This window comes from Schistocerca americana, chromosome 1 (genome assembly GCF_021461395.2).
Source record: "Schistocerca americana isolate TAMUIC-IGC-003095 chromosome 1, iqSchAmer2.1, whole genome shotgun sequence".
Classification (NCBI taxonomy): Eukaryota; Metazoa; Arthropoda; class Insecta; order Orthoptera; family Acrididae; genus Schistocerca; species Schistocerca americana.
Window position 1 is genome coordinate 903,493,126 of NC_060119.1, and position 25,662 is coordinate 903,518,787.

Consider the following 25,662-nt stretch of genomic DNA (forward strand, 5'->3'; position numbering starts at 1 on the left):
GCCCCGTCCTCACAGCTTTACTTCTGCCAGTATCTCGTCTCCTACCTTCCAAACTTTACAGAAGCTCTTCTGCGAACCCTGCAGAACTAGCACTCCTGAAAGAAAGGATATTGCGGAGACATGGCTTAGCCACAGCCTGGGGGATGTTTCCAGAATGAGATTTTCACTCTGCAGCAGAGTGTGCATTGATATGAAACTTCCTGGCAGATTAAAACTGTGTGCCAGACCGAGATTCGAACTCGGGACCTTTGCCGAGATACTGTCAGAAGTAAAGCTGTGAGGACGGGGCATGAGCCGTGCTTGTGTAGCTCAGTTGGTAGAGCACTTGCCGGCAAAAGGCAAAGGTCCCGAGTTCGAGTCTTGGTCCGGCACACAGTTTTAATCTGCCAGGAAGTTTCATATCAGCGCACACTCCACTGCAGAGTGAAAATCTCATTCTGGAAACATCCCCCAGGCTGTGGCTAAGCCAGGTCTCCACAATATCCTTTCTTTCAGGAATGCTAGTTCTGCATGGTTCACAGTAGAGCTTCTGTAAAGTTTGGAAGGTAGGAGACGAGATACTGGCAGAAGTAAAGCTGTGAGGACGGGGCGTGAGTCGTGCTTGGGTAGCTCAGTTGGTAGAGCACTTGCCCGCGAAAAGCAAAGGTTCCGAGCTCGAATCTCGGTCCAGCACACAATTTTAATCTGCCAGGTAGTTTCATATCAGCACACACTCCGCTGCAGAGTGAAAATCTCATTCTGGAAACAATTTTTCTTATTTTACTACCCATTCACATTTCGGAGACGCTTCTCTATCTTCAGGAGTTTTATTTATTATCTGTAGAAAAATATACAAAGAATGTATGTGTTATGATATCTACCAGGTTTTGATATTAAGTATTTACATTATTATAAATATGGACAGAAATATCACTGTGAAGAATAAATATATACCTTATTATTACATACAGCTATAATTACTGCCTTCCAGTATGTCATCTATAATTAATAAGGATTTAGTAATGTTTGTTATGTAATTTCTAAACTTTTAAGATGTGATATTATTGATTTTTTTCTTATGCTGTAGCACTACTGTCATTATATATTTTGTTTTGTGAACGAAGATTTGCTGTTTTTCTGTTTGACTAGCATTTTGTAGGTTACAGTTCTCTTGTTTGAAAAACGAGTTGAAATGTACATTAATTGCAATTGTGCTTTGTAAAATGATTATTGGGGAGGGGGACAGACTCTGTATGTAAATGTGTGTACCTACTTTTTGTAGATCTCATATTTTCATGTTTCTACAGGGTGTTTGAATGGAGCTTCCAAATGTACACAATTTCACTATTTGTGTGATGTTCACATATTCTGCCATTTTTTTTTCTGGGTGGGAATTTTGTATTTTGTGGTGACATTGGGCCGTGGGGGTGTTTTTTGTTGTGTGTGTGTGTTTGTGTGTGTGTGTGTGTATGTGTCTTAGTTTTCTGATAATTTCTGTAGACCTGAGAACAGGGTTCCAGTGCATAGTGTTGTGTATTCATTCATCGCTTCTTTTCCTTCCACTATGGCTTTTTATATACGGTAATTTTGTTCTAATTTTCTGTGGAGAGCTGTTGCTATATTTGAGAATGTTGAAGTCTGTTTTTATGTCTCTTGGTCTGTGTTTCTTGACCATGAGATGATCTGCATATGTAGAATGACTGCTGTTACTCTTAAGTAACTTGTTTGTCCAATATAAATTGAGTTGAAGTCTTGACACATGAGTTGGTAGATCCAAGATGTGTTGGGTTTGTCTGTATTAATTGCTGTAAATTTGTTTTTTTATAGAGTTGTCTGTTCTCTAGTCAATTTTCAGTCTTTTTTATTTTTTATTTTTTTCATATAACTTCTTACCTGTTCTGTGAGCTGCTTTGTTGTTGTTGGTGTTTTTGTTGTGGGTGAATGCATACGATTTGCTGTTATTGTGGATGCTTCTTTTTTGGGTGTGTTGTGTATTTGTGTTCTGTGTGTTTATGCTCTGTGCGCCTGTCATTTTGTATTGGTGTTCATCTGTTTGCTATTGTGTGGTGGGTGCAGTTTTCATTTTTGTTTCAATTTTTTGGTTTAGTTTGTCTATCATTTTCGACTTCTATTTGTTCGAGTATTTGTATCTCATTTTTGTTGTTGTCCTCATTGAGGTGAATTTCATGCAGTCTGTGTAACATACGTCGGAACCCAGCTTTTCTGTGTGAAATGGAATGTGTCTGTGTATTGTGATGTCTAAGAAATATAGCATTTTGTCCTTTTTTGATTTGCAGATGAATTTTATCTGTGGGTGAACTGTGTTTATATTGTTGGAGTTGTTGTATGTGGTTGGGTGTTTTGTTTAGAAGGCATGTGATGTCATTTGAAAAATAATATCAGTACTTTATTATGTACTGTTTGGGTTTCACTGTGGTTTTAAATATTTTGTTTTCAATGTGATTTAGGAAGATGTTGGCTAGGATTCCACAGAGTGGTGACCCCATGGGGAGTCCATCCTGTTGTGAGTAGAAGAGGTTGTCAGCTGTGCAATGGTTTTGTTCTATGATTAATTTTAGAATGTTCAGTATTTTTTCTATGTAGGGATTGTGAATGTCTGTGTTGTTACAAATGGTGTTGTTGGTTTCTGTGGTGGGTATATTGATGTACATGGATGTGATGTCAAATGACATGAGTTTGGCTATTGTTGCTATGTTGATGTGTTTGATCTTTTCTATAAGCTATTCAGTGTGTATGCTTCTGTTGTTTGTTTATATATAAATGTTTCTGTAAGTTGTGTGCTTTTCTATGGCTAGGTGAGATGTGGGTGTACTTCTATAACATATGAGTGCGCGTATTAGTGTATCCTGTTTGTGAATCTTTGGTAGGCTGTTTAGTGTGGGAACCTTGGGGATATTTTGTTTTAGCCATTTTACTTTCTGTTTTGTGAGTATATGTGAGATATTCTGATATGTTTGTGGTGGGTCACTGCTTATTTTTACAATTTCGTTCTTTAGCATAAATTTTGGGATTTTATTTTTGTACTACTTCTGTTTTATTACTAACATGGTGTTGTTGTTGGCAGATTTTGTGATAAGAGCCCCGTTGCTTCAAAGTTTATCTATTATTTTTCTGGATTTTTTTTCCAACAGTTTTTGTTACTGTCAGTATGTTATTTTTGTTTTCCTTTATTATGCATCTGATTTCCTCTGCTGTTAACTCTCTCGTCAGCCCTGCATTGAAATTAGAGCTGTTGTTCTCCTCTTGCTGTTTTATTATGTATTCACTTTCTGTTATTAGGCTCTCTGTTGTCTTGTGTATAACCTGTGTGTTGACATTGTATTTAGGTGGCCTTTCTAGTAGGTTAAGTGCTTGTTTTGTGAATTGTGTGTCGCTATGGTTTATCAGTTGTAAGTAGATTGTGTGGTTTGTTTGCCTATTGTTTCTGACATTAGCTGGAGTGTTACTTTCCGTAAGTGTGTGTAGTTTTTGTTGTTTTCCCACTTTCTTTCAATTAGAATGTCTGTCTGGTGTTTGACTCTATTCATGATGCCAGTAAATATTTCTGAGATTTTTATATGTTTTTCTAGTTCAAGATGAGTTTTGAACAGTTCAAGGTTGAGCATGTCTTTCTTGGAATTCAGATATTTAATGTCCTGATTCAGCCAACCTGTTTCTGGTTTGTGCTTGGCATGTTGTGCTGCAAGAGACATACTGTTTACAGTGACATGTACATGCTTAGATATTACTTTATGAGTCAGACAGATTTTGTTCAGTTTTATATTGAGATAAGTGAGAATTATTACTAATCACAGAAATATACTGCGAAACAAAATACAACAGCTTGAATTTGTGCAGTTCACAGTGCTTATCACAAATTTGCTTTCTGTATAACTGAAATTAAATGCAGTAGGGCTTTTGTAAACAATTAGAAGTAAACAGTTCATTACTGCATGCAAAATTTGAAAGAAGCAACTAAAGATAACAAGAAGGCAAGCTGAATAATACAATTAGTTTTCCTGTAATTCATGAAGTTAAGAAAATTTCTGTGATTTTCCACCTCATAAAAGTTGTACTTTTCATGCTAGCTTTCTGTGACTTCTGTACTACAAAAGTAAGGGCTGAGTGGTTGGCATGCGAATGTAATTTCGTGCTGAACACTTTTTTCACCATACAAGTCTGCATTACCAGAAGTAAATAATGAGTATGGAGTGATACAACTGTGCTTGTATCCTTTTTAGATGAAACACTTGTGCATCTTTCCAGAAACAGCCCTACCTTCTTTCAGATGAAAAGAGAAGAGGAAAGGAGATGTCAGAGATGTTTGAACTATGACCAAAGTAAATATAACTAATGCAGAGTCCCTGAGAAACAATGTGTGAAGGATTATACGTAATATTTATCTATGAAATCTGAGTTTCTTTTGTTGGTGAACATTCATTTCCAAAAGAGCATTTCCTTGCTTTTGGTGTATTTTATATGTTTAACTTTATAACCATGATCTTTTAGAATGTGTATTTGCTATAGCAAGAACAAAGATGATTTATAGAACACAATACTTTACAGAACAACACGTAAGATACAGGCTGTGCACAGTAGTGAACACATTGTCTAGACAACAGTAATACAGAGTACAGAATAGGCCGAGCAATCATTTGCAGTCACTTTAATAATACTGTTTCTTTGGCGGCTCACTAGGGTGCGCCAGGGGGCCGACCCAGGTGGCTTCTATAAGTGGGCCTGTGAACTTTATAGACCTGCAGTCTCTGAAATTGTGCATGTCATGAGTGAAGGTACATCAGTATTTAAGTTGAATAAGTGATTTCAGACCCTTATACACTCAGTCATTAAATTGCAATTCAGCTATGAATATTCCCCATCAAACCTCGGTTCCGGAGGAAGACCAACGGTAATTTTTTTTTTTTCTTTACCTGGTGTAGAAACATTTTATTCACTCCGATGTTGGTACTGCAAGAACATGGCTTTTGAAGGAATTAACAACTTATTGAGTTTATGAAAATTCTGATTCACAAATTTTTTACATAGGGTGCAAAATGAAGTCATTAGGCAATAAATTAGGTGTAAGGGGATGTTAGATATTAATTTGACATTTTGCTACATCAAAGAATCAATTGCTTGTCATGCTGTGTAATAGCTATTATTATCACAGTGAAGAACGTTTGGATGTTTTCAGTTATTTTTTCTGATTTGATCAACAAATTATCACAAGAAAATTGTTTTAAATGATGATGTATTCAGTATTTTTTGATTCTCTAAAGCATTGCTTGTGATGTACCCGATGTAACTAAAGAAACCAGCGATCACCAAATTAAGAAGTGATCATTTTCTTGGAAGCTCTTTATAAATGAAGTACTTTTTTAGGCTTCAGTTCATTCTGAAACACCCATACGATTGACTGCTTCTTAGATTTTGCACATACAAATATATCCAAGCTTTGGCTCAGGCTGGATGTTGTATATAGATGTTACATTTCCATGGTTGAATTTTTTCTTACACCAATTGACACTGGCCTCTTTTTATGCTTCAGTCAGATACTGTAGAACCCACTGGGTACAGATCTTCTTCAGATCTAAATAATGTGGAAAAATCAAGTATACTGCGTCTTTGATATGCCTAAGAATGCTCCTAACGCATGGTAAGTCACATATCAATCTTCTTCAGTCATGTTATGCACAGCATCAATGTTTTTTTGGAACAACGGTCATTATTTAACTCACTTTACAGAATTTGTCACTGATTGAAGCACATCCACGACAAAATTCTGCAAATCGATTATAAATGATGTTTTCTGAAGGTGATTGAGCACCAAAGTTTGAATTAAGCAATTTGAGGCATAATTGGAGGGTTAGATCTTTACTAAAGTCATGCAATAAAAACTTTCTTTGTGAAAAATTTCATTTTTTCATTACACTCTTTCTTTAACACTCTTTCATTAACTGTAGTCTGTTATGACATTCATTGGTGCCTCTTCTGCTAGAGCCATCTCACGACGTGGCCTGTAATGTAAGAACAGAACCAGAGTTGCGGTAGTACCTAGCTTGCGCTTGTATGTGATGGAGACGCTTAACATTTACAATGTCAGTTCTCTTGGACGCCTATGTGCTACTCACGACAATTTTGTAAGGCTTGCATATTATAGGCTTTAGTTTCACTGAAACCAGTAATATTGGAATAAAAAGAATTCCTGCAATCTTGGCTACCAGTTTATTGTTTTACAAGCATCTAGATTGCTCCCACATGAGCACAATGTGCTCCCTACAAAACAAAATATTCAGTCAGTTTATGAACTGCAATCATTTTAATGTATCAAAAGACAAAGTTGAAAACAAAATGAACATTGTATTTTAATAATGAGAATTCCCTGCCTTCAAATAAGAAAAAGACAACAAAATTTCAGTTTAAAAGTTATGATTTAATTTCGGCCGTAACTGGGGGAAGTAGAACATTCCTCATTCCTCGGGTGGGGGGGCTGCATGCATGTTCACTTTGAATATGTTACTTCTGAAAATTGTAGCAAGATTTTCCCCAGTAATGTGCAGAAAGAAGTGATTATGTCTCTTGACAAACTCTTCAAACCAATCTGACTGCTAAGACAAAATCAAGCTGACATTTTGACTGCCTTTGCAGCAGTGCTCTTTGGTTCGTTTGTACAGCAGTTTATTTGCCCTTTAGTGGGCTTTTGCAAATACGAGTGGCATTATAGTTGTTTTATAGTTTGGTAAAAATGAAGCCTAACACTCAAAAAGATTGTATTTAAATTTACACTGGTTGTAAAAGTTATGCACTTATGTTAATCAGACTGTATATGACATATTTCTTATGAGCTTATTAGAACAGAGAATCTCGCTCTTGCTCACACACACACACACACACACACACACACACACACACACACACACACACAAAAACCACTCACCACTAAAGGGATTCCAGCAGTATGTCACAAGCTATGACGGAATTTGTTGAAATGTTGTGTTGGGTATATCAAGGTGTTACTTCATACAGTGTCCATAACATTACCAGGAATATACGCTTTTGTGAACAACTTTTCACTAACAGATGAAATTATGATTTAGTGCACAAATATTATATTGTTCATTCATTCACACGTCATGTTTCATAAATTCCATGAAGGAGAGGAACTAGTCAAATTGTACATTAACAGACAGGAGCAACCACTGCAGGCTACTTCTGGAAAGTTTACTAACAGGAAATTATGACTGTTGTCAGTCTACTGGTTATTATGAGAACTCCTTCAAGATTGCTAAATGTATGTATATATTTTTTAGGATAAAAACAACTACATTGGATTGAAAAAGAAGGAGATGAAGCAGCAAGGCAGTGCTTCTCTTGTTAATTTGCTAAGCTACTATTTTTAAGTAATGCTCCAAAGTATTTACATAACTTTACATGGAATTTTATCAACTGTCTAAATACTAGCAAAGACAAGACCTGTTTAATGTGAACATTAGAATTACATGAAATTTACATCCCTGGATCCAAATATTCTGATAAATTGCAGGAAGACTGCTTAACACTTACTGAACTAGTCTCATGGGTAGCTGCAATTACCTGTGGACTAAAATAGGTGTTTTTTTGAAAGTTTTAACCCATTTGTACAAATATGTAGTTGGAATTGCAAAACATTTTTAGATAAATTGGACTTTCTACTTTATATACACATTTTGGTATTATTAGTGTTAAATCTGAATACACAGATGAAATCTCAATTTAACAGTAATTACCACAGAAAAAAAAATTGAAAAGGAGTTGAGTATTTAATACATAAGGAAACATGAACTTTCTGTTTAAATTTCTTTCACAGCCAATTTAAATCCAAAGATTCATAAGACACAACATCAAAGCAAACTTTACTGTTCATAATGGATGCAACGTGATACAAAGGGAAATGTGGAGAGATACATAGTCTAATATTACACTTACTGGAGTTATATGCTCAGATTCATGTCCGGATTTGCCTGTAGGAGAATCTGTCATAACAACACAATTTGTGAAAATAATATGATAAAAATATGCAGCAAATAATAATAATAATAATAATAATAATAATAATAATAATAAAGCCTAGAATTACTCCTACTTTCAGATGATGTGTAGTCTGAATAGTCATCCAATATTTAGTTTTTCACAATTGTATGCTCATCAGTGACTTTTAAAATTATTTTCCCTATATGTTTCTCCCTTTTACTCCATGTTTTCAACACAAAATCAACAGAAAAGCATGCAAAATGCATGAAACAGAGAAAACTTAAACATCAGCTAGTTGCCTACAAAATAAGACACACAAAAAAGGCATAAAAAATGACTGACAGCAGAAACTACAAAGCTTGCAGATGTGATAGATGTTTGCAGGAGACTTAAATATACCCTAGACACTGTGGAAAATCAGTGTACTGGCATGAGGTAATATTATATTTGGGGCACATTCTCGTTTCCTGCAAGTGCCATAATTATGTCAGCTGCACACTAAGTGTTAATGAGGCATTCTCTCACTTTGTTTTTGAATATCCAGGGATTTTAAATTTCCTTGCAAAACTCCATACAGTCTGTATGGAAATTATTTTTATTTCTAGTATTGTGGCTGTGAATTAAACTGTTGATCCCAAATTCACTCTTATTATTTACCACATATAAGATTAAGGATTAGAGTGTGGACAGTTTAACTGGACAGTAGGATGCAGGCATAAGCAAACAAGAACTGTAAAAGCCGAACTGACATATTGCAATAGGGATCACCAATCTCAGTAGGATTAATGAGAGCCGTACTTGAACACTTTGATGGACCTAGAGTAGTCTCCTCACTTATTTCAGGATAAAAAAATGATCGACACACAGCAAAAAGCAAAGTGGAGTACACCTGAAGCAGTAACCTGTAGGCCTAATTTTTACGGATTGAAAATAATGAAAATTAATATAGTGTAAAGTGTTCAGCATTTAAGTGGGATGGGGGAGGGTTGAGGGGCATTACAAGTGTGGATGTTGCCGTAGGGTAGTCAGACAAAGAGTGGTACATATAGATTGCAGGTTAGAGTTCCACTGTAGTGGAGTATTGAATGAGGAACTCAACAAGTCTCTCCCTCTGCAACAAAAACACGAGAATCCCAGAACAGGAACCAAAGATTTATGTCTTTCAGGCTAAATTTGAACTAGATAGGTTTGAGGAGGAAAAAGACTGTGGGAACTGGAGTCTCATGCATAGTAAGTCTCATGCAGCTTATGGCACAGTAAGGTGCAGCTGACTTCTTGCAAAGAAATTATGTGTAAGTTGATAACAAAAGAGGTTATAAGAAAAGGGTCACATTAATAGCCATGGAAGAGATGAAGGCCAGATCGTAGGAACAGGGTACTTGGTCACAAGTATTGTGAAGCCAAGAGTTAGCTTTAGCTAGGTGACAGGGAATATAGAGAATTTGTGTAAGGATTTTGATAATTTGTGTAAGGAAAGAGAATCAGATGATCGTAGCAAGTGGAGCAAAAATCAGCTTGGTTAAAGACAGAAATTAGAACTTTAGGGTTGACTTGGGTGGAATAGGAACAGAAACTTTACACTCAGGTGTGAGTTTTGTGAAGGCCCTACAGCATCATCACCAGCCCTGTGTTAACACTGCTTCAAGCCAAGTGAAGACAGCTGATTAGGCTGCTGCTGATTGAAAAGAAATCTCATATGAGTTCAGTACAGTTGGGAGATGGAGTTGTACTACACATGGCACATGAAGGAGAGGGGGAAATATAGTTTGGCTAAGCTTTTTGCAGAAAATTCTGAGTTCAAGTGTAATAAATTTCTGCGATACAGAAAAGACTGTATCCACAAATCATCATGGATTTAGAAAGCATCACTTGTGTGGAACTCAGCTTGTCATTTACTCACATCACATTCTGTGAACCACATGGAAGAAGTTCGCCAACAGGCAGATTCCATATTTCTAGATTTCCAAAAAGTGGTTGACACAGTTACCTACTGCAGACTGCTGATGAAGATCTGAGCGTATGGATTAGGTTCCTACACGTGAGTGATCGAGGACCAGTATGTTTTCCTCGATGACGTGCATTCATCAGAAACATGGGTATCATCAGGACTGCCTATGGAAGGGTAACAGGACCACTCTTATTCTCTATTTACTTAAAGATCTGCTGAACAGAGAACAGCAATTTATGGCTGTCTACTACTGACACTGTGGTGTGTGGAAAGGTGTCATAATTGAGTAACATTAGGAGAATGTAGGATGACATGTGGAATTTCTAATTGGTGTGATGAATGCCCACTCAAAACGTAAAAAAAAAAGAAAGAGAAAAAAGTAAGTTAAATCAGATGAATAGGAAGGACAATTCTGTGCATTTGAATACAGCATTAGAAGTGTGCTTCTTGCCACAGTTACACCTGTAAAATATCTAGGCATAATGTTGCAAATGCTCTGTCTGGTCACAGTGCACACTTACTTATGAGATAATGCCTTACAATATAGGTACTCGTAGTGGAAATCAATTAGAATAATTAATGGTTCCAGTACAGATATTTCTAAGAATAGTTTACAAGAGGGAAAATTATAATGAACCAAATTCTGACATAAAATTTAATGTATTCCATGAAAAATTCAAATCATTATTTGAAAAATTACTTTCGTCATAAACTATTTAGAAAGACGATTAACCAACCATGTAAAAACCACAGATCACTGGAGGCATTAAAGTATCTTGAGAAAGGGAGGAGTGGTATCTATTGGCAAGATCCTGCAGTAGTTGCACATTATAAAAACCACTCAAAATTACTAAGATGATTTATTAAAAAATCAAGGAACATGCCAGTAATTCCAACATCTGACTAAAGGCATATGGAATGTAATTAAATGAGAGACAGGACAACAACCCACAGGATGGGGTAACATCACTATTAATTTAAGTGGGAGGTCTATACATGATCAGTCACAGGTAGCAGGTTTGTCTAATAATCATTTCTTAAACATAGTAGAAAATGTAGGCACAAACATTTTCAGAGAAAAGCAGTTTGTTGAACAAGCGGCTTATATAAAATTCAATCATATGCATCTCTCATCCACTATTTCTTCTGCAATTAAGAAAATTATATATTCTCTGAAAAATAAAAGCTCAACTAGATCTAATAGGGTTTTCTACAGAGTAATAAAGATTTATTCCCATATAATAAGCACTGTCTTTTCTGTAATATGCAATGTATCACTAACTTAGGGTATTTCTCCAGAGAGATTGAAATAAGCCATTGTTAAACCTATTTACAAGAAATGTTATAGGAGAGATGTCAATAATTATGGACCCATTTCTTGATTCATATCATTTTCCAGAATTTTTGAGGTCAAGTTTTCTTGAAAAATGTACCATATGAGGAACAATAATGTTCTCAGTAAATCACAGTTTGGATTTTGAAGAGTTGCATAACTTGAAATGCCATTCAGACATTCACTCACCAGATTGTACAAGCACTAAATAACAAAATAAAACCAGTTGGTATTTTCTGTAACCCATATAAGGTATTTAACTGTGTGAACCACAGTATTCTCGTGGATAAACTGAGATTTTATGGAATTGATGGTGTAGCAGACCAGTGGATAATGTCATATCTCACTAAAAATGCAAAAAGTTTACTTAAGAAGTCAATGTAGGTAAGCAGGGCAGATTTTTCTTACTGGGGAGAAGGCTCAATCGTACATCCCCTGTTGTTTCTTGTATATGTAAATGATCTTCCATCTATCATACAACAAGCAGAATTACTTCTTTTTGGAGATGACACTAGTATCGGGATTAATTCAAACATACATACAGCAACAGAAGAAATGATATATAATGTTTTTAAAAGCATTAGTGAATTGTTTTCTGCAAATGGTCACACACCCAATTTCAAAAAGAAACAAAGTATTTAGAGTGACACATCTAGAGTTACTACACGATGACAGATATTACTCATGAAGAGGAAATAATAACTTGTATGGAAACTTCAAAATTTTTAGATATCTATATTTAGAGAATTTAACTTGGAAAGAAACACAATTTTTAACTCCTAAAACAACTTAGTTCAGCCACATTTGCACTTAGAATCATTGCAAAGCTCGGGGAGAGAGAAATCAGCAAGTTGACATATTTTGCATATTTTTATTCAATAACGTCATTTGGGATAATGTTCTTGGGTAACTCAACTTTAAGAAAGAAAGTGTTCATCGCTCAAAAAAGTGCTGTAAGAATAATGTGTGGTGCTCACTCATGATCATCTTGTAGACATCTGTTTAAGGTGTTAGGCATCTTGAGTAATGCTTCACAGTATATTTATTTCCTCATAAAGGTTGTTGTAAATAATCCACTGCATTTCAAAAGTAACAATGATGCACGTAAGTGCAATACCAGAAGAAGGAAATTACATCCATTACTCCACATTAAGGTTGTCTTTAGCACAAAAAGGGGGGGGGGGGTGCACAATGCTGTCACCAAATTTTTTTATTACTCACTCAATGATAGTTGTCTAACAGGCAGGAAAGTTAAATGTGAAAACAGACTGTAAAAGTTTCTCCCTGACAACTCCTGTTCCATAGAAGAATTTGTAGTTTTGCAATATGTAAAAGATGATTGGTAGGAATTATAAACTCAAAACATCACTTAAAAAATAGATGATCAGCATGTAGGTCTAACTTCATATGAAAGTGTTATCGGAATGTAAAATGACTTTTTCTACATCATTACAGTTAATCATACAAATGATCCACAGAACATAAAAAACTAATGAAATAACAAAGTATTCAGTAATGGCTACCACAATTGATAGTTGAGGTTGACAGTGTCATGAAGGATGTAATATTGATCTGACCTCTGCTGGTATCTTACACAACCATAGTCCAAAATACTCCCCACTTAAAAGTGTTATATTAAAGTGTTTGCACAATATAAGTTTTGTCATGTAAGTGTAAGAACCCAGTGGTACCTGAAGAACCCTTTGGAATATGTTAGGTTATAAACCTCATAAGGTATTTTTACTGTATGCTTCTGTTGAAAGTAGCTAATGTACTGTTTAAAGAACTAGCTGTAATTTTAGCAAAGCAAAAAGTATTAACAAGCAAAAGCTTTGAATTTGAGTGAAACAGAATGTGACTCCTCCAGAGAAGGCATCCACAGAGCTGTCAGTGTGTTAAACTGCAGTTTTTTGCCAAATAAATCTGCAGATTTTCACACTGTAAAGCTAGAGACAATCACCAAGCAATGAGACAAAAATTCTGTGAATCTGAAACTTGTGCTTTCTTCTGAATTGTACAAAGTTTAACGCTGCCACTGTGCAGACAGTCAGAATCTGTCTCCATAACTTCTACTAAACTTTTTGACATACTTAACTTGCAAATCCTATTCTGGTAACACCCAGTCCACACAATGTCCCTCATGTTGTCTCACCCAGTCCCCGATATAGTCATACCCCGACTCTGTCTCCAAACACCATACACAAAGGTGTTTGCATTTATTGTTCTGTATCAGAAGTCATTTATAAAATTTATTTTCTTCATAAGTTACAATACCTCATTTAATTTTAAAGAAATTAGTAAAACTAAGTAGGAGCCTATTTGTTTCCAAAGGTTTTTCCTGCTCAATCCAGAAGGTTGGCCATTTGTCTCAAACTATAATAGTTCTTACTGATTATTTAAATTAACTATATCTACGTCTTAAAATCAATCATTGTACTTCTAAGAAATGGGCATAAATCAGTTTCTTGATAGATACACAGTAATTAGCATTACTGTATTCTATGGTAATCTATAACTTCCTCTTGTGATTTATTGTTAGTTTACTCTAAAATCAGTTACTAAACTATAATGGCAAACAAGTATTTTGAATGTTGTATATGATCAAACTTTTCACATATCATTCACTGCCTTGTGAAGCACATCATTGAACGAAGTCTTGAATATAGCTATGACTTTTTTTAATGAAATTTATTAATTTCCAATGTAAATATTAAAATGCATTCTTTACTTTTGTCTTGATGTGGTCATGTATTATAGAAAGGAAAGCAATCCTGTTTTGAACAATCTATATAATATTTTCTGAGTTGAACAATGTTTGCAGCTGTTAAATACAATCAGTAGTGAGGTGAAGGTATCATGTCTTTATATTGATAGGGCATTGATTATCTGGCAGCCACTGGGTATGCTCCTGGGTTGCAAACTTTTGGGGATGCCATCAAAAGCTCTGGTTCAACACATGCTTTGTCATTCTTAGTGCCGGCTCATATGCTCAGGGTTTCTGGCAAGCGATACTGATGTTTGTTACTACTTATTGTGATCTGAAACATTTCTCTGTTGTATGTCTGTTATTCTTATGAAATAGAAAGTACTTGCTTTTTTCTTTTTTTAACAGAAACAGGAAATGCTTCTTGCCATTAGTCCAGCAAGGATTTGTGCTTTCTGTTCACTGCCGATGCATGTTGCCCCGACATAAAGACTGTGAGAAATGTTCAGGAGTTGAAGCATTTGGTGCCACAATATTGCAACAAATATCTGTACAGGCTGAATCATCATTTGGGACTGGTGAAATGGAACATGTTCTACATTGTGGAGAAAAGGAAGTTCGTGCAGTTCTTGCACTGAGCATACCTCACATTATCAAGTGAGATATCAAATTCTACTTGAACGTTTTGCAGTATTCTATTAGTTTTAAGTAAATTACATGATAGTTACATACCAGTTAATTATTTGATAGTTATGTAGCAGAGATTCATGTGTCTCCAGGCCTTTTCCATGTGTACAAACACACGTTAATAAATCATAAATGATTTATGAATGTGTGTTTATTATTACTAACTGCAATTTATTGTAGAACTCAATTAGTCTTTCTCCTGTCTTATTCCTACTACCAAGCCTATATTCTTCTGTAGTTCTGTCTTCTATTCTTTCCCCTCCTACTGCATCACAGTCGCCCATGATTATTAGATTTTCATCTCTCTTTACCTACTGAACTCCACAATTCAGAGATTCTATAATTTTCATGTCAATATAAGGTAAACATGTTGGTATGTTATTCAGTAGTGTGTGGGCAAGTCTACCCCACAATTAACCATAAACTATAACAGAAAAATACTGTGAGATGAATAACAGTTGAAACAAATATGTCAAGTTTCAGGAGGTTGTCTGTTAGCTGCTTCAGCATATAATTTATTTCCAGTGGAGTGTATTTTAACATATCATTTCCTGTCCATGCCTGTGTGTTTATTCTTTTTGCAATTGTGTATACTTGAACTGGTTTCCAGTATCAGTGTGGTGGACATTTTTGTTCATCCTGGTGATGATGAGCAGTTGTTTCCTAAATTGGTTGTGGCCTGGACCAACTAGGCTGTTTTTGAGGATGAGTAATTTTCTCATGACAATGTTTTGCAGCACCTGGGGGAAATAAACACCTGAAGGTCCTGGCAGAAAGTACAACCTTATAGACAAATTCTAATAGCAAGTGCAAGAAATGCCTAATTCTGTTACTTTGGCTGATTAGCTGAAAGGAAAAATTTTAAAATCATTTTGTGAAGTAGTTTAGAGTTAGCGTAATCGGAGTGTCAGCTAGCAGCCCTTCTAGGATGAACTCGTGTGCCCACTGGGGAAGATATAATGTTTTCTTAGTGTATTTCTGAAGTCAGGAGTAGGTGATCCTTTGTGATAACTGAAGTTATTTCTTGCAATACAAAAAACTGAGGAACTGCATGTACATTCCTGTGTGTCGGCATGTATTTCTGGCCAAGTCATTACTGGTTTTCTGGGTGACTGTTGACTTTTGGTGATTGTGCATATGCTCTGTGTGCAGATACCTCACATTAAATTGTGGAGCCAAATAGCTGGATGAAGATGTTTAGTGAATGAGATGGAATTTAGTGGTGATTTGACCTGTATTCATGCTACTGTCAGAAATGTATGAATCGTTAGCAGTGTACATATTCCATTCCAGTGATGGAGTGTCAAAATCTTCCAGAGAATAGTCAGATTGCTAAGTGGTTTTAGTATTGACTTTGGAGTAGTGAAAAGTTTGAATCATGCCTCATGGGTCAAAGCAAGGGTGACAAACCTTATTTAGACTGATTTAATTGATGAAGTAGTGTAGATAAATAATCAAGGTCCTCCAATAAAAGTTTGTGATTAAATCTGCAGAACAATGTTGTGCAATTTCTCACATGCACAGCTCATTGGTAAGAGGGCATGAAAACTGGCAGTGGCCACAAGAGTGAATTTATTCAATGTCACAGAAGCCATGAGTCATGGATGAACAGAATATTTCAGTATGTGACCCAAATTTGACAGTTTGGATAGCAAAACCATAATGATGTTATGTAAGGAAAGGGCTCTAGACTGGATTTAGATCTTAGAAGAATGTTGTGACCAGTGACATAACCACAAATAGCTCCTCTAATCTTGATGAAGAAGGTGGTCACAGATTGGAGATCACTACAGCATTTGATCATAAGACAAAACTTCATGCAGCTGCTGACTGGAAAGTCAGTAAGGGACGAATAGGGCAATGTGTGATATGAATAATGGCACTACTAGTTGCAGATTTTTAAGTGGCTTTGGGTTAGCACAGCATATTTTCCTGTAATTAGTGGTAAACAGAAAAGTATGTCCAGCATCAATAAGGTGAAGGTAAGAGGCAAACTCTGTGGTGCTCAATTTGCAAACAGGCTTCAAGCCTGACTGCAGGTAGAGTGCAGCCTTTGGTTCATTGTGACACTAGGAGGAGGAAGATGATGAATCATCACCCTGACCCTCTTTTATCCCCAGGAAAGGTCTCTGGTACGCTATCTGATAGCAGACTGACATGGGGCTATCTTGGAGGGATTGAAATGAAGCAAATTCCCCATTCCTACCAGGCTTGAACCCAGGACTGCCAGAGTCTAGCATTCTACATGCTAGACCACCACAGTCACCCTGAATGAGTGAAAGCTGCAGAATTTTAGGTGACATTTTTGTAGCTAATTTGTTAATGCAGGATTTTTAAGATGACGCTCAGTGGCATGAAGTCAGCATTTTGTATGATGGCACATAACTAAATGAAAATAAAATAAATTTAGCTTCAGCAGGAAAACAAAAAGTATGAAAGTATCACACTAACCCTTTAAGGGGCCACATTACAATTAAGACAAAGATGCTTATCATTTAGTACTTGCATTCATGACTGTCGAGATGTGATAACGTATCTGATCTGTGCCAAAATTCCAATACCTCCTCATTCTTAACGTATATATTGTGCTGTTACTGCCTGACTCCACTGATCTCTCTAACTTCTGCTTCTCCATTCTGGCCCACCTATTTCCCATTTTGCTGCACCATGTTGCCAGTTCCACATTACTTTTGCTGTCTGCAAGCAAGGAAAAAAAAAAGCTGATCAGGTGTTTAAATAATTACAATAATGGATTGCCACAAGTAATATCGGCAATAATGGCTTGTTATCTTTATCTGTTGTAACAGTTTATAATCCTGCTTCAGCCAATACGTTGTGATATAAGTGATGGAAGAAATATTGCCTGCACAAATACACAAATATTAGTTGACACATATCATATTTCACTGAGTTTGATCTTCCACAGTGCTACAGGAGGCATCTATTTTTGTGAGAAAAAGTTATTTATGTCACAGTTTTCATACTGAACCAGAATGTTTAGCTTGTGAATGAAATTAAATTTCAGAATTTGTACTGTAACAGCTGCAGATGCATGGTGCAGTGGTAACAGGGTGCACCTTTTCTTTTTTTAATGGTTTCTGCATGACACGGTGGAAAAATACATGATTATGATTTGCAGGCTTACTTCTATCACTTATGTAGTGTAGTATAACATTTGAAAACTGATTAGTTGAATAAACGATAAAGTGAAGTCACATTGGGGGAGTGGGGGAGGGGGAGGAGAAAGAAAGAAAACTGGGGGGGGGGGGGGGGGAAGTGAAAAACATTTGGAATTATATCAGAATTCAACTCCTGTTGCTTACTAACTGCTTTGATGCTATTTGTTGCTTATTAACTTTTTGGAGGCCTCTCTGTTATTCTGTGAAGTGCACGGTCTCTGAATGTTTTCCAAGTCTGAGGGATGAGATTGCCATATTTAATATGAAACCTCCTCCTGGTTTAATAGGTTTTCTGGCATCTTTATTTTGTTAGACTGCTGAATGATATTGTCCAGAAACTTAGCATTTGCTCCACAATAGTGGGCTCATTGTGTTTCATTTTCTGTCATACTTGAGACAGGGGTTGTCAATAGCTGATTTGCTGATTGTTTTAGTTAGGAACTTGTTGATATTCCTTCATGTCTCCTTGAAGTTCTAACTGTGTATCCTTCCTATGTAAGACATGTCGCCACTGTCTAGGAGCCCTAGATTGTCTTTAATATTACAAGGATAAAATATAAATACTGTATGGGTATAGGAGATCATTCACCGAAAAGCAGAAATGTTGAGTCATCGATATGCACACACAAAAGAGAAAGAGAATTTGTTAGCTTTCAGATTATATCCTTTCTTGAGCTGGAGGACGCGCACGCTTATACATGCTTCCAAAAAACCCAAAAATCCTGGCCACTCCATTGTAGCTGGCTATTCTGCTCCCACTGAAAGAATGTTTGCTCTGGTTGACCAACACTTCCAACCAGTTGCTTGACACCTGGCCTTCCACATGACAAATACTTCCACTTCCTATACAGACTCTCTGCCAACCCCTCCCCTTTACCTCTTGGACCCCTACTCATCAATGTTGATGCCACCTCCTTGTACACCAACATCCTTCGTGCCCATGGCCTTGCTGTGATCAAACACTACTTCTGCCAATGTCCTTTGGATACCTAACCCACAGTGTTATTCCTCATGCACCTTACCAAATATATCCTGACACACAAGTTCTTATCCTTTGAATGGAAGGTATACCAACAAATATGTGGCACAGCCATGGGCACCCACATGCCAGCCTTGTTTATGGATCATCTAGAGGAAACTTTCTTGTTCTCCCAAAACTCCGAGCACCTAGTCTGGATCTCATTCACCTATGATAACTTTATGATCTGACTCAGAGCCAAGACACCCTATTCTCATTCCTTCACAACCTCAACACCTTCTCTCCTATCCATTTCACCTTGTCCTCATCAACCCAGTCTACCACCTCCTCGAACATTGACCTCCATGCATATGATGGCTTTATCCACAACTCTGTCCACATTAAACCCACTAATTACCAATAGTTACATGTGCTTTGACAGCTGCCATCCTTACTACATTAAAAATCCCTCCCACACAGCCTGGCCATCTGTGGATGATGTATCTGCAGCAAGGAGAATTATCTTGCGCAGTATGCTGAAGGTATCACTAAGGCTTTCACAGATAGGTGCTACCCAGCGAAACCTATTCCTAAAATAGAATTGATCCTCACATACACCACCAATCCTCCCATGATACCCAAGAATTAGCTACAAAGGAGTGGCCCACTCAACATCTAAGTCACCCTTGACTTGGATAACTCAACTGCATCTTTTGCCATGCCATAAAATGAGAGCCATCCTACTCAAGATCCATCCTTGTCCATACCTATGCCATTCCCACTCCCGTCCCCTTGCCACAGGGATTATATCGCCGTGGAAGACCCTAGTACAAGACCTGTGCAACCCTCCCACCCAGCACATCGTGCTCCAGTCCTGTCACAGGCTTATCTTGCCCCATTAGAGGCTGGGCCACCTGTGAAAGCAGCCATGTCACATACCAACTCTGCTGCAAACACTGCACAGCTTTTTATGTCAGTATGACTACCAACCAGCTGTCCACCAGGATGAATGGCCACCATGAAACTGGTGCCAAGGACAAAGTGGACCACCTCATGGCAGAACATGTGGCTGACCGTAACATGCTCGGTTTCAATGGCTGCTTCACAGTTTGGGCCATCTGGATCTTTCCCTCCACCAGAAGCTTCTCTGAGCTATGTAGATCCTTGCAACACATAAATTGCTCCCGTAATTAACCTGGGATCGATCTCTGACAACCCTCTGCCCCACACCTTCAACCCAACAGTTTTCACCTCTTTCGTTCTGTCATCCCCTGGCTGTGACACTCGTGCATCATATGCCCAGTTCATGCACCTATCACCCCTCCCTCCTGCATTCCTAGCTGGAAAACTATTTGTCTCTGTCTAAGCCACCAGCCACCCATCGTCAAAGGTTTTCTTTTCTATTTTGTGAGTTCCTGTTGATGACTCAGTGCTTTGCGTATCAGTGAGTGGTCTCCTTTACACTGAACATATTTAAATTCTACCACAACTTTCCCACTGAAGAATAAAATATCTTTTTTGTAATGTTAAAAATGATTGAGATCATTGAAAGTTGCTTGTGTACCTTATTCCATGCAAATGTGGCATGTCTTATGTGGTGCAGAGTATTGGATCAGATAGTCAGCGAAGGGTCATGCAGAAAAATATAATAAACAGTTTATCTGTACACCAAAAAGTACACCTCTAATAGGCTGTACTGAGAAAGCTGGAGAGATATCGTTGGCTCAGAAGGAAATTAGAATTTAATGAAAGAGAAGGAACATTGTCAGTGGATTACTGTGGATAAGCCACTACAATTTATTAAGTTAGATTATAAGTTTTTAGATGTTGCTGTCAGTGTTTAAGATAGTATATGAAATCTGCACAGTGTTCACAGTATTGTTGTGTGTATGGGCATAGTTTTTCATTATAGCTGACACAATTGTCTTGAGAGATTCAGGAACTGTATCGATATTTTAGATAATACTCATTTAACATTCCGTCTCAGTTGCACATTTTTAATCATATTGCATATTTTGATCACTGTGGATTACCCTCAGAACTAAAATAAAGTATAACTAAGTAGCTGCATCAGCTACCCATCTTGTCCATTCAGAACCACATATTGTAGTACTAGATGTACAACTGATATGAAACAATAAATGAGAATTATCTTAAGCATAGTTTTTATGTAGACTCGTTACTGATGTTCTTTCCTTCTGTAATAGGAATACATCAAAGCTGCGTAAGTTGTTACTTGGATGCCATGCACTGGATATTATTCTATCAATTTTGGACAGTCAAGATATGGAAAAATGTTTGAAATATGCTCCCCACAGCCTCCATGCTCTCTGCCTTTCACTCAGTATCAGCAATCCTGCTGAAAAGAGACATTTCAAGGAAGCATTAACTGAATTTAGTCGCTCAGTTAATGATTCTTCGGTAAGTACAAAAAGAAACCCTCCGTGTATCACTGTGTAGTGTTATATTTTGTCATCATAATGTCAGTAATTTATACTAAAGACAGCACTTTTATACTACACAACTTAAAAATAAACTTCAGTATAAAATAAAAGGTAACATAGCATAACCCACAGTCAATTGAAAACAAAATGATATTTAAAAAATTGAAAATTTGTTTTAATATATACACTTGTACAAATTTCTATAGATGCCCTTCTCTGTGTGTCTTCTGTGCTATGCGTGCGCACGCACACACTCTCTCTCTCTCTCTCTCTCTCTCTCTCTCTCTCTCTCTCTCTCTCTCTCTCACACACACCCACACACACACCTTAGAGCTACATTGTGCCAGCTGGATTGCTGTTTGACATGTAAACTGGGGTGAATGATTGTCAAGTCAAGTGAGTGAGGGGAGAAAGGAGTCATGGAATGGGAGGGAAGGCTGTGGAAAGGTGGCTGACTGCTGAGAGAGAGAGAGAGAGAGAGAGAGAGAGAGAGAGAGAGAGAGGGAGGGAGGAGGGGGGGGGGGGGGAAGCAGATGGTTCAGATAGGAATGTGACACACAGGGGAGGAGGGTGGATTGGTAGGCCATGGCAGAACATAGGAAAGAGAGGCTATGGGGAAGAAGGTGTGGGTGCAGGGGGTAAGTTGAGATTGAGGCTGAGATCAGGTTTTCAGGAATTAAGAGTTTGTTGCTAGGATAACTGCCATCCACATAGCACAGAGAACTGGTGCTCTGGGGAAGGACTCAGATGGCAAGGGGTGGTGAGCACATTGTGCTTAGCAGCATGCTCTGGCACTGACAAGGGAACCTCCCCATCGCACCCCCCTCAGATTTAGTTATAAGTTGGCACAGTGGATAGGCCTTGAAAAACTGAACACAGATCAATCGATAAAACAGGAAGAAGTTTTGTCGAACTATGAAAAAAATAAGCAAAATATGGAAATTGAGTAGTCGATGTGTAACATAAGACGCATGAAGGACAATATGTTCTGAGGAGCGCCGTGGTCTCGTGGTTAGCGTAAACAACTACGGTACGAGAGGACCTCGGTTCAAGTCTTCCCTCGAGTAAAAACTTTAACTTTTTTATTTTCTAGCAATTGACGTGTGTCATTTATCAAAGTTCAGGCACTCACACAATCAACTTCGCTCTCGAAAATTCCAGGACATGTTCAGATTTGCTTGGACATATGCAGGATTTGACGGTCTACACACGGAAAAAATGAGAAAACATTAAAAACATATGTTTTGACAGAGCACAGGGAAAACTGTGTGACTGTGAAACTGTTGCATTCATTTGTTGCAGTTTATGTGACAAACTCTTATGTTTTCATCACTTTTTTGGGAGTTATTCTCACATCCACAAGAAAACCTAAATTGGGCAAGGTAGAAGATCTTTTTACCCATTCGCCAAGTGTACAAGTTAGGTGGGTCGACAACATATTTTTGTCATGTGACGCACATGCCGTCACCAGTGTCGTATAGAATATATCAGACGTGTTTTCCTGTGGAGGAATCGGTTGACCTACGACCTTGCGATCAAATGTTTTCGGTTCCCATTGGAGAGGAACGTACTTTCGTCTACTAATCGGACGGTTTTGCGTTGCGGTCGCAAAACACAGACACTGAACTTATTACAGTGAACAGAGATGTCAATGAACGAACTGACAGATCATAACTTTGCGAAAATAAATAAAGTAAAATTTTCAACCGAGGGAAGACTTGAACCAAGGACATCTCGTTCTGCAGTTGTTCACGCTAACCACGGGACCACCGCGCTCCTGCGCTGACACTCTGCTTGATATTGCTTATCTTGCACATGGACTACTCAGTTTGTATATTTTTCTTATTTTTTCCATAGTTCCACACAACTTCTTCCCATTTTCTCGATTGATCTGTGTTCAGTTTTTCAAGGCCTGCCCACTGTGCCAACTTATAACTAAATCTGAGGGGGGTGCAATGGGGAGGTTCCCTTGTGAGTGTTCAACTCTGGTCTTTGCCATATTTTGGCGATGGCTGTTGATTTCAGTGGACAGTTGGTTGGTAGTCATGCTCACATAAAATGCTGTGCAGAAATTTCAACAGAACTGACATGTGACATAGCTGCTTTCACAGGTGGCTCAACCTCTGAAGATATTGGATAAGAGTGTGGTCCAAGTGTAGTAGGGTATGTTGCATGAGTGAATCAGACAGGTCTTGTACTTGGGAGTGGGTGTGGCGTAGGGTTAGATCAGAATCTAGTGTAGATTGGAGGTTGGGTGGGCACCAGAACCATATGTTCCTCATTTCCACATGGGATGATAGATTGTTGAAGCCCTGGCAAAGGATATGATTAAGTTGTTTCAGTCTGGGATGATATTGGGTGATACGGTGCTACTTTGCAGCTGGTTCTCAGAGTTAGTGGGACTCGCACTCGGGAGGGCGACAGTTCAATCCCACGTCCGGCCATCCTGGTTTAGGTTTTTCATGATTTCCCTAAATCGCTCCAGGCAAATGCCGGGATGGTTCCTTTGAAAGGGCACGGCCGACTTCCATCCCCGTCCTTCCCTAATCCGATGAGACTGATGACCTCACTGTCTGGTTTCCTCCCCCAAATAACCCAACCCCAGAGTTAGTGGGTGGATTACGTGCAGAAAGTCTGTTTGATACCTAGGTTTGGAGGATAGTGCCCATCTGTGAAGGTCTCAGTCAGACCTTCAGCATACTAGGAAAGGAAATTTTTGCCACCACAGATGCACTACCCAGATTAATTAGTTGTGTGTTTATGCTGAACTAAATTTTGGTTCTGTGTCCTACTGCTGTCATTTAGTTCATGCAGTGGGCATAGAACTTCACTAATCATATAACGTTAATGTGTATTTGTTAAACTTTCGTTTGTACTCTCACCTTCTGTTTAGTGAGCCCATAACTGTTTTATAAATATCATTTATTGATGGGTTAACTATCCATCATTCATTGTCACTTTCACCTGTACATTTCTCCACAGCACACACACTCTCACCTTCACTATTAATGACATCTGTATTGTTAATTTCCATTCATACTCCTCCTCCACTCTACTTATTGCACATGCACACATTTCTCATCATTGGCATTTACACTGTCACTCATTGCCTCTCCTTTATAAGCCTCTCTCACTCCTGTGTATTTGTCAGCATTGTTAATAACAGCACTAACCTTCTTTAGTTCATTCTTGAATATGTCGTTTGATTCAAGGTTCAGTAATATAAAGATCACAATATTCCTAATCAACAATGAAATTTCATCCTGAATGAGTTAATGCCGTCCAACTTCAAGAGCGCATCTGAAACCATGTACTCACTTCCACACCAAACTAATGGCCCCATTCATATTACCTGCAAACATTGGTGATATGGTCTGTGACTTTTCAGAAAATAAACAGTGCCTCTACTAGTTAGTAATTTCTCTGTGGAAATATGAGCTACTATGTTCAGTCTTATTCCATGCATCACCTTTCACAGGTCTTCTTACGTCAGATCGCTAGATCTGAATACCAGATTTATTATTTAATCATATCAAAAGAAAAATTAACCAGAGAAAACAATAAAATTATAAGACAGATTTGATAGCTAGTACTTTGCCCAGTAGGAGAAATTTTTAGTACTACTAGTAGATTCATTTAGAAATCACAACACTATCATAGCATTGAGAACTAATAATTCTTGTCTCAGGGAGAAGAGAGGGACAGGTTGGGGAAGTTTAAAAAGGGAGGGAGACTTCATTCAGGCCACAACAAAGTTATATACAGGAGGATAACATTGTCAGCTGCTTCGTTAGTTTCATGTTCCATGGATCATTTTGCACAATAAATCATAGTGATGCGGAACGAGTCATTTTACATTATTGTCAGAACAACACAGCATAAGAATTGCGAATATGTTCCTGTGTATTTAAAAGATTTTGACTGACAAGTGGGGTACCAACTGCCTCATTCTACCTTCCTCCGCACCTTTAAAAATTTTCCCAATACTTTTTGCCTGTGAACATATTCCTACTTTTTTTAACATAACACATCTCAGACTCCAACATAGCTGTAACTTGCTCACACCCAGCAGTCTATCATTGTAAGTCACTCATACCCATCCGCTCCCAGTTGCCCTTCTTCACTCACTCATTCAGCTCAACTCATTGTCATTATCTCTTTGCGTCTCTATGTCACTTTCACTTTTGTCATAGCCACAATCCCCGTCACTCTGCACTCTGTCCTACTACCACAATATCCTCTCACTGTCACTGTCTCCTTCTTGCTTTCTCTCACTGCTAATATCTCATCCTTCCTTCCTCCTGCTGTTGTGTCTTCTCAATGTCACAATTTCTCTCTTCCTCATTTTTATTGCCATATACACTATCTCTCATTGTCACTTGCTATCACCCAGTTCCACTTTCTCTTCATTCCGCCCCCC

The 25,662-nt window shown here is 37.7% G+C and overlaps 1 protein-coding gene across 2 annotated transcripts in view; it reads left to right on the forward strand.

Moving 5' to 3' along the window:
* The window catches only part of LOC124615086 (armadillo repeat-containing protein 5-like), a 186,947-nt gene that overhangs the window by 102,384 nt on the left and 58,901 nt on the right, over positions 1-25,662 (forward strand). For both annotated transcript variants that reach the window (XM_047143000.1, XM_047142999.1), the window contains exons 9-10: positions 14,383-14,631; positions 21,006-21,219. In XM_047143000.1, the coding sequence (XP_046998956.1) occupies positions 14,383-14,631; positions 21,006-21,219 (463 nt within the window). The remainder of the gene's footprint in view (positions 1-14,382; positions 14,632-21,005; positions 21,220-25,662) is intronic.